The sequence below is a fragment of the Haliotis rubra genome, unplaced genomic scaffold, assembly GCF_003918875.1.
Source record: "Haliotis rubra isolate DU_JTF1 unplaced genomic scaffold, ASM391887v1 Scf223, whole genome shotgun sequence".
Classification (NCBI taxonomy): Eukaryota; Metazoa; Mollusca; class Gastropoda; order Lepetellida; family Haliotidae; genus Haliotis; species Haliotis rubra.
In genome coordinates, this window is record NW_025766259.1 from 962,299 (window position 1) to 976,716 (window position 14,418).

The 14,418-nt window shown below is 39.3% G+C and overlaps 1 protein-coding gene across 1 annotated transcript in view; it reads left to right on the forward strand.

Annotated features, from left to right (window-relative positions):
- Positions 1-295: 295 nt before the first annotated feature.
- LOC124277541 (sodium/glucose cotransporter 4-like) overlaps positions 296-14,418 on the forward strand; it is a 31,901-nt gene continuing 17,778 nt past the window's right edge. The window contains exon 1 of the mRNA XM_046713250.1: positions 296-322. Coding sequence (XP_046569206.1) covers positions 296-322 — 27 coding nt within the window. The remainder of the gene's footprint in view (positions 323-14,418) is intronic.

A 14,418-nucleotide genomic window follows, 5' to 3' on the forward strand; every position in this document is an offset into this window, starting at 1 on the left:
CAGCTCAGGGGGCAAGCGAGATATTTCAAAGGCGGGGTCCGCATATTGAGCATGCTTTTCTTGAACAACTTTCAATCTCATCTGTTAGCAGATCACAATCATATTATTTCAGTTAAAGTTCAACGAATTTATGCCAATTAGCATTTAGTTCATAATTCAAACCTCAATGTCTTGCTATGGCATTCTAGATCTCTGGATCTGAATCCATCTGTGGGATGAGTTCAGTAGACGTGCACGTCAATGTCAACATACGCCACAAACACTTGCACAACTGGCCAACGTTTTTTGCGGAAGAATGGAGAAAGCTTCCACAGGACAGAAGGTACGTCAGACAGAGACGTAGAGCAGTGTTAACAGCACTAATCGGTCAAACCAGATACTCGTCAGAACGCCTCCCTCGCGAGCGTAGTGTTTTATAAACGGACCATCAGTATTGGCATCGTACAATTAATTGGTCACAGTAATTCTTTTCAAAAATAGTCTGTATGTTTCTTGTTTTGAAGAGGGTTGCCATGTCCGGCGTATTTCTCGAAAGGGCGATCATACCCTTCTCAAAGGGTGACATCCGTCATAAACACGACAACTGTTCTAAAAAACTACCAAGGTACGACTCGTACGAATTAAAAAAAGGGAATTACATTTTTCATATGATGATCATATTTGAGTAGTTAAATTTATTTCAACTAATGACATATTCATCCACAAACATGATCAATTATGAGGCATTTCCATAAATACATAAACAGAATAGAAATTAATTTTGCGGTCCTCATGACAATTGCAAAATTGTCTATATTACACTTAATCGGACGTGTCATGATTTAATATTAAAAGTACAAACCTCGAGACGCAATGCTAGTTGGCGGTCGGAAATCACACCCAAACAACTGCTATCTCAATAACATCAAAGTTTGCCTTTTTGTGTATATCTAGACTTTGGCATCTTTGATCAGTTGGTGGACTTTAGCATATCCCCCACAGTATAACCTTGTGGTACTTCACGTGTGAAGGAAACTGTCCCTCTAAACATCAGGCTCGATAACTTGGTTGACATATGTCATCGTATCCCAATTGCGTAGATCGATGCTCATGATGTTGATCATTTACATGGACTAAGCTTAGTGTGGCGTTTAAGATCAAACAAAACAAAAACAATACATCATTACCTTCGCCAGATGTATTGTTTTCCTATCGGACGCACTTTACGACTGAAATTATATTCAGATCTGGTGTATTTTGCATGTATGTTCTTGAATATTAATCACCACACACATTTTTATAGAAGTACGTAAACAAAACACGTTGTTGTATATGATTTGAAAACAAAATTTTGCTCTTGAAAATGGCAACTGTAACATTCTTTAATCCGATTATAACATACGCAAAGCTGATGTTGAAACTGGGTGAGAATTTGCTCAAATAATGATTTTGTCAACCACCACAGGCGACCACATCAGTTTAGCTCCTCAAACTGGTGATCATGTGTCCAATTCTCAACATTGGAAAACTCTGTCATTCCTCATAAAGTGCCCCCGGAAATTCCTACAGATTTTGAACAGGAAAATCTTGAGTCCGAATTTAGCGTCCAAGATAGTCCCAAATATGTACGATGGGGTTCATGTTAATGTTTCGATGGCGTTATTCTGCTAATTAATTAAGGTCTTGAGAACGGTGAGGTCAAGCGTTGCCAGTCATAAATATCGGACGACGGGCAAGGGGATGTTTATCAAAATGTGGCACGACGGCGGTATCCAGTGCTTCATCTTCACCACTGAGTATCCCAGACATAGAGATCTAACTTGTATTTATTCGAGTGAGTGAGTGAGTGAGTTAATAGTTAAAGTCACATCGGCAATATTTCAGCCATATCGTGACTAGAACATTCGATATTGAAATGAAATATATGTATATTATAAAAGAAACCTGCCGACGAAGGACAGTAAAACAACTAGAATATCACATATATGTATGTTAAACTAGTAATTTAATCTAAAACATTTTAACTATAGGGGACAACACAATATAAAAATGGGCTATAGATCGCCACCAACTGAAGGTAGATCACCATACTAGGAGCCATGGGGACTTACATTACTTTTGCTACCTGCATGGATCCTAGCTGGATTTACACCATCCCTTCAGCCGCTGGCGATTGTAGGAAAATTTAGCCAACAGTTAAAATAACAAAAATACTACGTTTAAAATGTGATAATTTATATTTTACTTTGAAAGTTTTGGGACTTACGTACCCTCTCAGGAGGACAATAATTTTACGGTACTTTAACCCCCTTTGAGGGCACAGACACTAACAATCTAAGTTAACAATCTAAACTACCAATCATTAAAATACATCTACTTACAGAACATATTAATCAAAAATCAGTAATCAAATCAATTTCTTTTAAAAAACCAAGAATTAAATGAACATGAACAGTGTTAAAAAGATCCTTAACAGTTTTAACATTGAAATATTTATCCCTTATGATGGAGAATTCGACACAGTCAAGCAGGAGATGCTTGACTGTGACTCTCTCATCACAAGGGATACAAAACGGAGGATCTTCACCTTTCAACAAGTAGTTGTGAGTATACCTTGTATGGCCAATGCGACATCGTCGCATAATGACCTCTTCAAATCTGGACTGACAACCCAAGTGAGTGTAACCAATATAAGGTTTTATTTCATGTAGTTTATTAATACCTACTTGGGTGTCCCACTTCTTCTGCATCAGATCACGGATGTAAGTTCTAATGCCAGCTTTGTAATCAGAATATGGAATAAGAAGTGGTGTCACAGATTTATTTAGTGCTGCCTTGGCAGCAAGATCAGCCATTGTGTTCCCAGAAATGCCAACGTGGCTGGGTAACCAACAAAAGACGATGTCGCGTTGGCCAGTAGCAAGCTCATTATACAATTCAATAATTTCTAATAAAAGTGGATGTTTACAAGAAAGATTTTTAATAGCCTGAAGACACGAAAGAGAATCTGAAAATATTATATAATGTTTATATTTACGGTGTTTATTAATATATTTAAGAGCTGTTAATACGGCATTAGCTTCTGCTGTGAAAATAGAGCTGTTATCTGGTAGTCGAGAAGAGATTGTTCTGGATCCAATGACAGTGGCACAAGCCACCGCGCCACCATCCTTGGACCCATCTGTAAATAAGGATTTGCGAGTATTATAATTATTTTTTAATTGATTATATTCTTGTTTATATTGTAATTCATTAGTTACAGATTTCCTAAACTTTGTCAGAGTTAGGTCAACTTCAGGCCTCATCAGTTGCCAAGAAGGAGAAGAAAGAAGACGGGAAGGAGCTATATTTTCCAGCTCAATGCCGGCAGCAGAAATGTAGGGCTTAATTCTGTGCCCAAGAGGCGGAACAAGAGAAGGTTTTTTGTTGTATAAATCCTCATAGAGGGGATTGAAAACACAGTTAAATGCAGGGTTAGACTCGCTAGAATATAGTTTAGTAATGTATTGTAAAGATAATTTTATACGACGTTGGGTAAGAGAAGGCTCATCTGCTTCAACATATAGACTATCAATAGGAGAGGTTCTAAAGGACCCAAGACAAAGTCTTAGGCCTTGGTGGTGGACAGAATCAAGTAGTTTTAGGTTGCTTTTGCAGGCTCCACCATATACTATGGAGCCATAATCAAGTTTCGAGCGGACCAATGATCGATATAGGTGGAGGAGGGTAGCTTGATCCCCTCCCCACTTTGAGTTGGAAACAACTTTCAACAAATCGAGTGCCTTCAGGCATTTTGCTTTAAGTGATTTAATATGCGGCAAAAAGGTTAAATGGGAGTAAAAAATTAGACCCAAGAACTTGGCCTCCTTGACAACTTTGATGGGAGTGCCATTTAAAGATAGTTCTGGGTCTTTATGCGGTTTATATTTTCTACAAAAGTGTTGACAATTAGTTTTGGATTTAGAAAATTTAAAGCCGTTTTCAAGACACCATTTATTTATTTTATTTAAACATAACTGCAATTGCCGTTCAATAGTATGCATATTTTTCCCACGACAAGAAATATTAAAATCATCCACAAAAAGTGATCCATCAATTGAATCGTTTACAACCTTTGATAAACTGTTTATCTTGATACTAAACAATGTGACAGACAAAATACTGCCTTGCGGGACACCCTGATCCTGATTGTAATGGTCAGACAGGGTTGAACCCACTCGGACTTGAAATTGTCTGTCATTTAAAAAGTTGGATATAAATTGAGGCAAACGGCCTCGTAATCCAAAGTCATGTAAATCTGTTAAAATCCCATGTTTCCATGTCGTGTCGTATGCTTTTTCTAAATCGAAAAAGATCGACACTGCATGTTGTTTATTAATTATGGCATTTTTCACAAAAGACTCTAAACGTACTAAATGATCGATGGTACTACGGTTTTTACGGAAACCACATTGTATATTAGTTATAAGGTTATTGGTTTCCAAGTACCAAACAAGTCGATTGTTGATCATACGTTCCACGGTTTTGCAAACGCAGCTAGTCAGTGAAATTGGTCTATAATTAGAGGGATCAGTATGATCACGTCCAGGTTTAGGTATGGGAACAATAATAGCATCCCGCCACGACGAAGGAAAATTTCCAGATGTCCAAATGTCATCAAAAATATGTAAGAGCGTCTCTAATCATGATTCAGGTAAGTGCTTCAGGAGTTGATAATGTATGTTATCAGCCCCTGAAGCAGTATCATGAGCCTGATCAAGAGCAGTATGTAGCTCATGTATTGAAAAGGTTTCATTGTAGTCTTCCCCATTATCTGAATTGAAATTAAGAGATTTCTTTTCTTGCTGTTTTTGATATTTTTGGAATTCAGGTACATAATTAGATGAGGAAGAATGTTTGGCCAACGTCTCACCAAGTTTATTTGCAATATCTGATTTATCAGTCAATAACTGATTCCCATCTTTGAGATGGTGAATGCTAGATTTAGAGCCCTTACCCTTGATTTTCTGGATCATATTCCACACCTTTGATATAGGTGTGCGCGAATTGATTTTTGAGACATAGTTTCGCCAAGAGTTGCGTTTATTTTGCTTGAAAGTACGTCGTGCTTTAGCGTTTAAAATTCTAAATTTGTCTAAGTTGTGGACCATAGGATGGCGACAGAAATAATGCTCAGCTTTCTTCCTTGCCTTCCTTGCCTGTTTGCATTCGTCGTTAAACCATGGTTTTCGTACGTGTGGAATTGCAGAGGACTTTGGGATACACTCGTCAGCTATGTTATTTAGTTCATCTGAAAAACATTGTAATGGCATCAGGAATATCAATAAAAAGTTCAGGCCTGAGTCTGTCAGCACAGAAAAATTCATATAAAGGCCAGTTAGCCTTTTTAAAATTCCATGATGGAGGAACGTCAGATGGATTCACAGGTTTTAGTATTGTTGGGAAATGGTCACTTCCACAAAGGTCGTCGTGGACTGACCATTCGAATTCACTCAATAGGGTGGAGTCAGTAATAGATAAATCAAGAGCTGAATATGTTCCTGTGCCAGGATGTAAATAAGTATTGTCACCGTCATTATAAATGCATAAGTCATTATTTGAAATGAAATCCTCCAGTAATTTACCCTTGGCGTTTGTATTAGTTCCACCCCAGAGTGGGTTGTGGCCATTTAAATCGCCAATGATTAAACAGGGTTTAGGTAGTTGATCATAGAAAGCTTGCAGATCCGTAAGGTGAACAGTTGATGAAGGCGGGATGTACAAAGAACACAAAGTAAAAGCAACCTGTAATGTAAGTCGAACTGCAACGACTTGAAGATTTGTTTTAAGTGGAACAGGGCTATGGATAACATTGTTCTTCACCAGGATTGATGCTCCACCAGAAGCTCTATCACCAGGAGGAGAAAAATAATGATACGCGTTAAACTGACGTAGATCAAAGTTATCTGTTTGTTTCAGATACGTTTCTTGAATGCAGAATACTGACGGATTAAAATCTTGGACTAATAGTTGTAAATCGTTTAAATTAGTCCTGAGTCCTCTACAATTCCATTGAATTATATGCGAAGACATCATTTGTTCTGCGGAGGATAGACTGGAGATCTACCCCTTACCTTTCTTGAAGGCGACAAGCTATGTGTCCTACCATGGCCTTGGTCGGACACATCCATGTCTTCAAGAGATCCAAACTTGTTAAAAATCTGGATCTGGTTGTTCGCCCCTTTCGGGGTTCTATTACTCTGATTCTTTTTGTACGTGTCTCTGCTCGTTTCTGTTTTGTTTTGGTTGTTTTACATTTCTTTCAGGTTGAGATGGTGCTTTCTGAGATTTAGATGTATCTTTCTCAGATGATACCTTTGATTGAATTACTGTTTTTGATTGAGATGTGGTTTGTGCACTGGTTGTCTTTTGGGGAGGCCTCGGCTGGATGTCAACAGATATCAAGGTAGGCGCAGAAGTATGTGCCCACGTGTAATCAGTCTGGCAACCTACTCAATTACATGAAACGTGTTTAGCTTTGTTGACAGGTAGAGATGCAGAAACAGTAGCAGAGTAGCTCGGGCCTGATTGTTCTTGTGCCAAAACAATCTGTTTCGCTTCCACAAAAGTAATGTTACGTTCATGCTTCAAACGCGATATCCTAGACTGAAGCTTCCAGGTAAGGCATTCCTTCGAGGAGGAGGGATGGGAACCAGAACAATTGACTCATACGCGAGGTTTGTCACAAAGGTTAGCATTTTCACATGACCCAGCACACCGATGGCAAACAGCTTGATTATGGCACGATTTAGAACCGTGGCCATATTTTTTGCAAGTATAGCATCTCAAGGGATTAGGGATAAAAGTATCCACCCTCAAGTTGCAGTACCTAGCTTTTAGTGATTTTGGATGTGTGGGGAGGCAAAACGTAAACAGATATGTATTGGTTTTAGAGATTTCATTATTCTTTCTGACAGTGAAACGTTTTACACCAGTAACTCCTTGGGAGCACAATTTCCTTCACGATGTTGTTCTCAGTCATATCAGAAAGGCAACGTCCAGTGTCACGGACGATGCCTTTACTACTGTTTAATGATCTGTGAGGGGACACCTCAACAGGAATATTTGCTAGTGATGTGGCTGAGAGCAGGATTTGCGATTGGATCTGCTTCCTACACTCAATGAGCAAAGAACCAGATCGCAGTTTTTTAATTTCTTTTACATCCCCAGCCAAACCTTCGATGCCCTTTGCTACTGCAAAAGGGGTTAACCTCAGAGGACCACCATCAGGTGCTGTCATGACAACGAAACGTGGCCAATTTTCAGTTTTTATGAGAGCTACGGGAGCCGACGAGAACGAATCATCTGACTCGTGGGAACGTTTTTTGTGTGGGGGTGCCATGATAATTATATATATGATTCACCCTCCTAGCTCCCCACCCACCATGGAGTGTCAACAAGGACGATGTCTTATGTCTGTTGGTCTCCAACAGACGACACCAGGGATACTAGGAAGGCATACTCAAGCCGGTATATATCTTAAAAAGATATCTCCTACCGGATTGGCCCATGAGCCACCGCCTTCTGGGCAATGTTGACTCTAGGCAAGTATAGACTTGGTTATTTAACAGTCAAAAAGTAACAAAGTTTAATGTATTTGAGCCAAAACCCTAAATTAATAATTTTACAAAATTCAGATTTGTGCAAATGAAAAATACTGCACAGGGCTCGGCGTGACCAGCCGATTGGTAGAACCGGGCCCATTCTACCACCCGTCTAGGTGAAGTCAGGGGCGAAGTGGTGTGTTGGGCAAAGGAACGCTATTCCTGGAACCAGTGCCCTCAACCACCAGACTCCCTTCCTCCACCGACACAGGGGCGCAACCCACGGCAAACAAGTTGGTGGACCAAATATACCCCCGGGTCCACAACGGGGGGTCGAAGAGCGCTTAGCGTTACCCAGCACCCACCACGAGGAGGTGGCTCTTCACGGGTGCCTATATTTATTCGAACTGCAACCCCACGATGCTGAGCCAACATTAAAGGATTCAGTTGCTTTCATCATATACTGGTGATATGCTTCGTGACGACGTCTCCACAACGATCGTAATGTGTTTCATCAGACAAGTAAAGCCTATGCCATGTCCTGAAGTTTCGGGTGGTTTTCGCCTGCACCACGCCAGAGATTCTTGCCTTTGCATCTCTGTGAGTAAGGGTTGTCTGATCGGGTGATGTTTCCCTCAGATCGGCAGCCTCCTTCCGATGCCACTGGTGGAAACCCTTGACTCCCAATATGACATGCCATTGTATATTTTCTTAACGTCTATGTCTTGCCATCGAGGAGATTGAATTGTTTGGACTGACGTCTTTTAAATCAGTTCAGAAATCTGTACTGCACAAACTGCAATTATGAAATTTATAACCCAGTGTACTAGATGCCTTTATAGCAAAGCTTTTGAGATATCATTTAAAGCACGTGCTTTACATGCACATACATGTGTGCTAGGGTATGGTCGCCTGTTTGGACCAAATTATTAAAAATTACCCCTGTAATGAGGTGGTGTTTAACTAGTGCTCAGGTACATACGTGTACTGCTGCAAACCTGTTTTCGCTTGTATTCAATCGCGGTATCATCCGTTGGTGAGTTGGTCTGTATAAATTTGCCTCTGCCATCATGAAACAAAAATTATCAAAGTCGTCGTCTCAAATATATTTGTCATTCCTTGAACACTGTTTTGATTTCGTTGAAGTGTGTGAAATTGTGTCATAAATAGAGAATAGTTTAAAGGAGTTAGTAAGCTTTAACAGCCCTCCACAGTTTAAAGAAAAACGAAACACCTAATTCATAATGTTATTACAAATGATGAGCCGTATACCTGATAGGTTAAGCAAATAACTCCATTAAACAATTCCACCGACGAGAAATGTTTGTTGATCCCATTAACCACGAAATCCAGTCTGAATATAATATATCAGTAGGAGGGCGTGTGTGTGCGTGCGTGCGTGCGTGCGTACGAGGGTGCGTGCGTGCATGCATTTATCTTTTATTTATTTTCAGCAGAGGAAGTATTTCCCGTCGTCTAATTTGTTCAAAATGTCACTTTCAAACATGTATTATTGGTCAACGCGCTTAACTGTGTCGGGTAAGGAACTGAGGATATTGACACTGAAGTCAATAGTCATGTTACATCAGTATAATACAATCATAGTTCACTTAAGAGAAAACCCTACAGTGTTTTTAAATTTGATGTAGTCCCACTGCAGAGCTGATACCCCTTGTTAACACGAACACGCTTCAGGTCATTCCAATCCTGTTCCCTCTTTTTCAGTTGATTCATTCTCTAAGTGATGATATGATGTGACAATTCATATACTTCAGTCTATCCTGCACAATATCATTCACTTTGTGATACACGCGGAGGCAGGAATTTATGGATGTCAACTTCTTTATTTTGAGGGACACGACGTTTCGGACATGATAAAGGCGTAAGAATACACTGGAGGAGTAAAAATATATTGAAGGAGTAAAAATATATTGAAGGAGTAAGAATACACTTGAGGAGTAAGAATACACTTGAGGAGTGAGAATATACTGGAGGAGTAAGAATATACTGGAGGAGTTAGAATACACTGGAGGAGTAAGAATATACTGGAGGAGTAAGAATATACTGGTGGAGTAAGAATACACTGAAGGAGTAAGAATATACTGGAGGAGTAAGAATATACTGGAGAAGTAAGATTACAGTGGAGGAGTAAGAATACACTGGAGGAGTAAGAATATACTGGAGGTGTAAGAATACACTGGAGGAGTAAGAATATACTGGAGGAGTAAGAATATACTGGAGGAGTAAGAATATACTTGAGTAAGAATACACTGGAGGAGTAAGAATATACTGGAGGAGTAAGAATACACCGAAGGAGTAAGAATATACGGGAGGAGTAAGAATATACTGGAGTAAGAATACACTGGAGGAGTAAGAATATACTGGAGGAGTAAGAATATACTTGAGTAAGAATACACTGGAGGAGTAAGAATATACGGGAGGCGTAAGAATACACTGGAGGAGTAAGAATATACTGGAGGAGTAAGAATATACTGGAGGAGTAAGAATACACTGAAGGAGTAAGAATATACTGGAGGAGTAAGAATATACTGGAGAAGTAAGAATATACTGGAGGAGTAAGAATATACTGGAGAAGTAAGATTACACTGGAGGAGTAAGAATATACTGGAGGAGTAAGAATATACTGGAAGAGTAAGAATACACTGAAGGAGTAAGAATATACTAGAGGAGTAAGAATATACTTGAGTAAGAATATACTGGAGGAGTAAGAATATACTGGAAGAGTAAGAATACACTGAAGGAGTAAGAATATACTGGAGGAGTAAGAATATACTGGAGGAGTAAGAATATACTGGAGGAGTAAGAATACACTGAAGGAGTAAGAATATACTGGAGGAGTAAGAATATACTGGAGGAGTAAGAATATACTGAAGGAGTAAGAATATACGGGAGGAGTAAGAATACACTGGAGGAGTAAGAATACACTGGAGGAGTAAGAATACACTGGAGGAGTAAGAATATACTGGAGGAGTAAGAATATACTGAAGGAGTAAGAATATACGGGAGGCGTAAGAATACACTGGAGGATTAAGAATATACGGGAGGAGTAAGAATATACTGGAGGAGTAAGAATATACTGGAGGAGTAAGAATATACTAGAGGAGTAAGAATACACTGGAGGAGTAAGAATACACTGGAGGAGAAAGAATATACTGGAGGAGTAAGAATACACTGAAGGAGTAAGAATATACTGAAGGAGTAAGAATATACTGGAGGAGTAAGAATACACTGAAGGAGTAAGAATATACGGGAGGAGTAAGAATATACTGGAGGAGTAAGAATATACTGAGGGAGTAAGAATATACAGGAGGCGTAAGAATACACTGGAGGATTAAGAATATACTGGAAGAGTAAGAATATACTGGAGGAGTAAGAATATACTGGAGGAGTAAGAATACACTGAAGGAGTAAGAATATACTGGAGGAGTAAGAATATACGGGAGGCGTAAGAATACACTGGAGGAGTAAGAATACACTGGAGGAGTAAGAATATACTGGAGGAGTAAGAATATACTGGAGGAGAAAGAATATACAGGAGAAGTAAGATTACACTGGAGGAGTAAGAATATACTGGAGGAGTAAGAATATACGGGAGGAGTAAGAATACACTGGAGGAGTAAGAATATACTGGAGGAGTAAGAATACACTGAAGGAGTAAGAATATACTGAAGGAGTAAGAATATACTGAAGGAGTAAGAATACACTGGAGGAGTAAGAATATACTGGAGGAGTAAGAATATACTGGAGGAGTAAGAATATACTGGAGGAGTAAGAATATACGGGAGGAGTAAGAATACACTGGAGGAATAAGAATATACAGGAGGAGTACGAATATAATGGAGGAGTACGAATATACTGGAGGAGTAAGAATATACTGAAGGAGTAAGAACATACGGGAGGAGTAAGAATACACTGGAGGAATAAGAATATACAGGAGGAGTACGAATATACTAGAGGAGTAAGAATATACTGTAGGAGTAAGAATAAACTCCGAAACGTGTTCCTCAAAAAAAAGAACTCGGCATCCATAAATTCTCGTCTTTGAGCGAAGTATATATTAAATTTACAATGTTAATACGAGAATTCACGAAATCCTTGATGACTGACGCACTTCACGATTTAGTGGACAAAGTCGTATTTTCTATTGTTTATTCACCTCACTTCTATAAGTCACGTGTCCACAAAATATCCCATATATTCTCACCTGGCCATCCTCATCCATGCCGTGCTGCGGCTGCAGGAGAGACACCTCATCTCCTCTGACAATGGTGGAACATCTGAAGCTTGGCGATATTGTGGCTCTAGTGGCATATTTCATTTTGGTCATCGGCGTTGGGATATGGGTATGTACTTACATGTTACTTACTTACAACATGTGTTCCAACAATAGGCTTAATTTTAAATCGAACCACGATCAAGGTTGCAAGGTAAATCATGGCGCTTACTTATGTCATGCATGTAACATTGAATGGACTTTGAATGGGCAATGATTTTCGATGAATGTTGCAAATGAATTATATTCATTCATCTTTGAAATTAAAAAGTCGACTGTAATGTATATCCTTTACTGTAGGTGAAAATGTACTTGATGACGATGAGGATTAGATTGGTGCAAGGCATGCTGTAGTAGCATAAGTATGTCTGCCAATAACACGCGTGACAGGGAAATCTTCCCATCCACCTATCGTCCTCGTGGTTTGGTAGACTGTCAGTTTTACCTGAAGTCATGGCAATGCATGGTATAGAAATGATCCCTCATGATAAACCAGTCAAGCGTAATGATCCCCTAAAACAACAGATGTTTGGTCAAACTAGATATCCATGAACTAGAGACAAGACAAAATATTTTGATACATGGATAGTTTTGTAGGTGTCTAGAGAACTGTCAAATTGTCGGCACTTCGTCTTTCTTGCGGGAGCTCTGGCACCATGGGTGCCTGACAGTGTTGTCAACACAACAGTTCTCGACAGAGGAATTTAATCATTTAACGGGGCGCTATAAACACAATATTTGAAGAAAGATGATTCGCTCTAAATGTATATGTACGTCAGTGTTAAAAGTTCAAAACTGACTGCCCGTTAGCAGAGATAACCTGCTGAATTATTTCTAGTAATCATACATATATTTCGTCATAACGAAAACATTAGATCGTTTGTATATATACATGTGAATACATACTCATGGAAACGAATAAGGGAACACATGAAAGTACAAGTGTTCCTTTATTTATGTCCAGAATTTCAACGACAGTGCAATACATAGCTTGTGAAGAAACCTGGAAAAGAATAAAGGAATACTCGTACTTTCATGTGTTCCCTCATTCGTTTCCATGACTATATAGTTACAACGTTTCCAAAAACGTGTATGTAATAAAGATATAATAAAAAGATACTATAATCAATAAATATAATCGATATAGACAGACAGACATAAGATAAAATAGATCTCCTGATAAGGAAGACTGTGTCCTCGGTGTTCTCCCAGTTCAATAAATTTACAACTTTCTTAGTCACGATATAGCTGAAATCCTGCCGATGTGACTTTAGATATTTACGCACTCACTCTCCCAGTTCACCTAACCTTTACCCATTAGTACCGAGAACTAGTTAGATAATAAGGGTGTGTCTGGGTATGGTGGAACCCATAGATGTTTTTCAGAGGGGATTAATAGTAGTACCCTACATTAGAATAAGAGAATGACAGGTAATATAAATGCGGTATATTAGATACCTATGTGTGAGAGATCAATATACATAATTTACAAAGTAAAAACACATAATTTACTTTTTTTTACATGCATATACAATTTTCTTCTGACGCTGTCTGTATATTAGAGAGTTAAGGAGGAAAATTGATTTGTTTATACTCTATGGCCCAGGTAGAGATTCCGGGCAGGAATTTAGAGTCACACTAAGCTCAACTCTTCGATTAATTGGAGTGGTTCGGATGACATCCATCCATCCATCCATCCATCCATTGCTCTTATCTCAGGGACAGTGGGGGTAGCCTAGTGGCTAAAGCGTTTGCTTGTCACGCCGAAGACCCGGGTTCAATTCCCCATATGGGTACAATGTGTGAAGCCCACGCCGTGATATTGCTGGAATATTGCTAAAAGCGGCCTAAATCCAAAATAACTCACTAACAGTTTGAGTATTGGAGAGTGGGGCGGTAAACACACACATAAATGGAAAATGAATTATGGTAATACATTCAGCTGAAACGTGCAAATGTACATGGTTTCAAAACTTTTGCATTTCGCTAAACCAACCATGTATATTTATTGCATCAGGAGTAAATAATTAAGTAATTTTGCTAACAAGCTCGATATACATGACATACCATAGACCTGTCGCGTTGTGGCATGTTTACAGAGTTAATTAGTCAGTGTACTGAAATACGCAATTTTTCATGAAAGCCCAGCCCATTAAGTGCTATTAAACTTATTATAATAATAATATACTAGGCACATAAAGAAACTGTGCACCACCCCGGGACTTCGCCGTATCCACCCCAACACAGTTCGACAACGTTTTCGTCATCACGGGATCAGACCACGACGTCCCGCCATACGGCCTATCCTGACACAACGTCATCGACAAGCTCGCCGAATGTGGTGCCGAAATCATGTCCGCAGACCCTTGTTTTGGTGGAGAAATGTTGTTTTTACAGATGAGTCCAGGTTTAACATTTCCCATAGTGATGGACGTCAACGTGCCTATAGACGCGTGGGAGAACGTTATGCACAGGCCTGTGTCTTAGAGAGGAATCGCTTTGGTGGTGGTTCCGTGATGATTTGGGGTGGAATAAGAGCACGCCAAAGAACTCCTTTGGAGA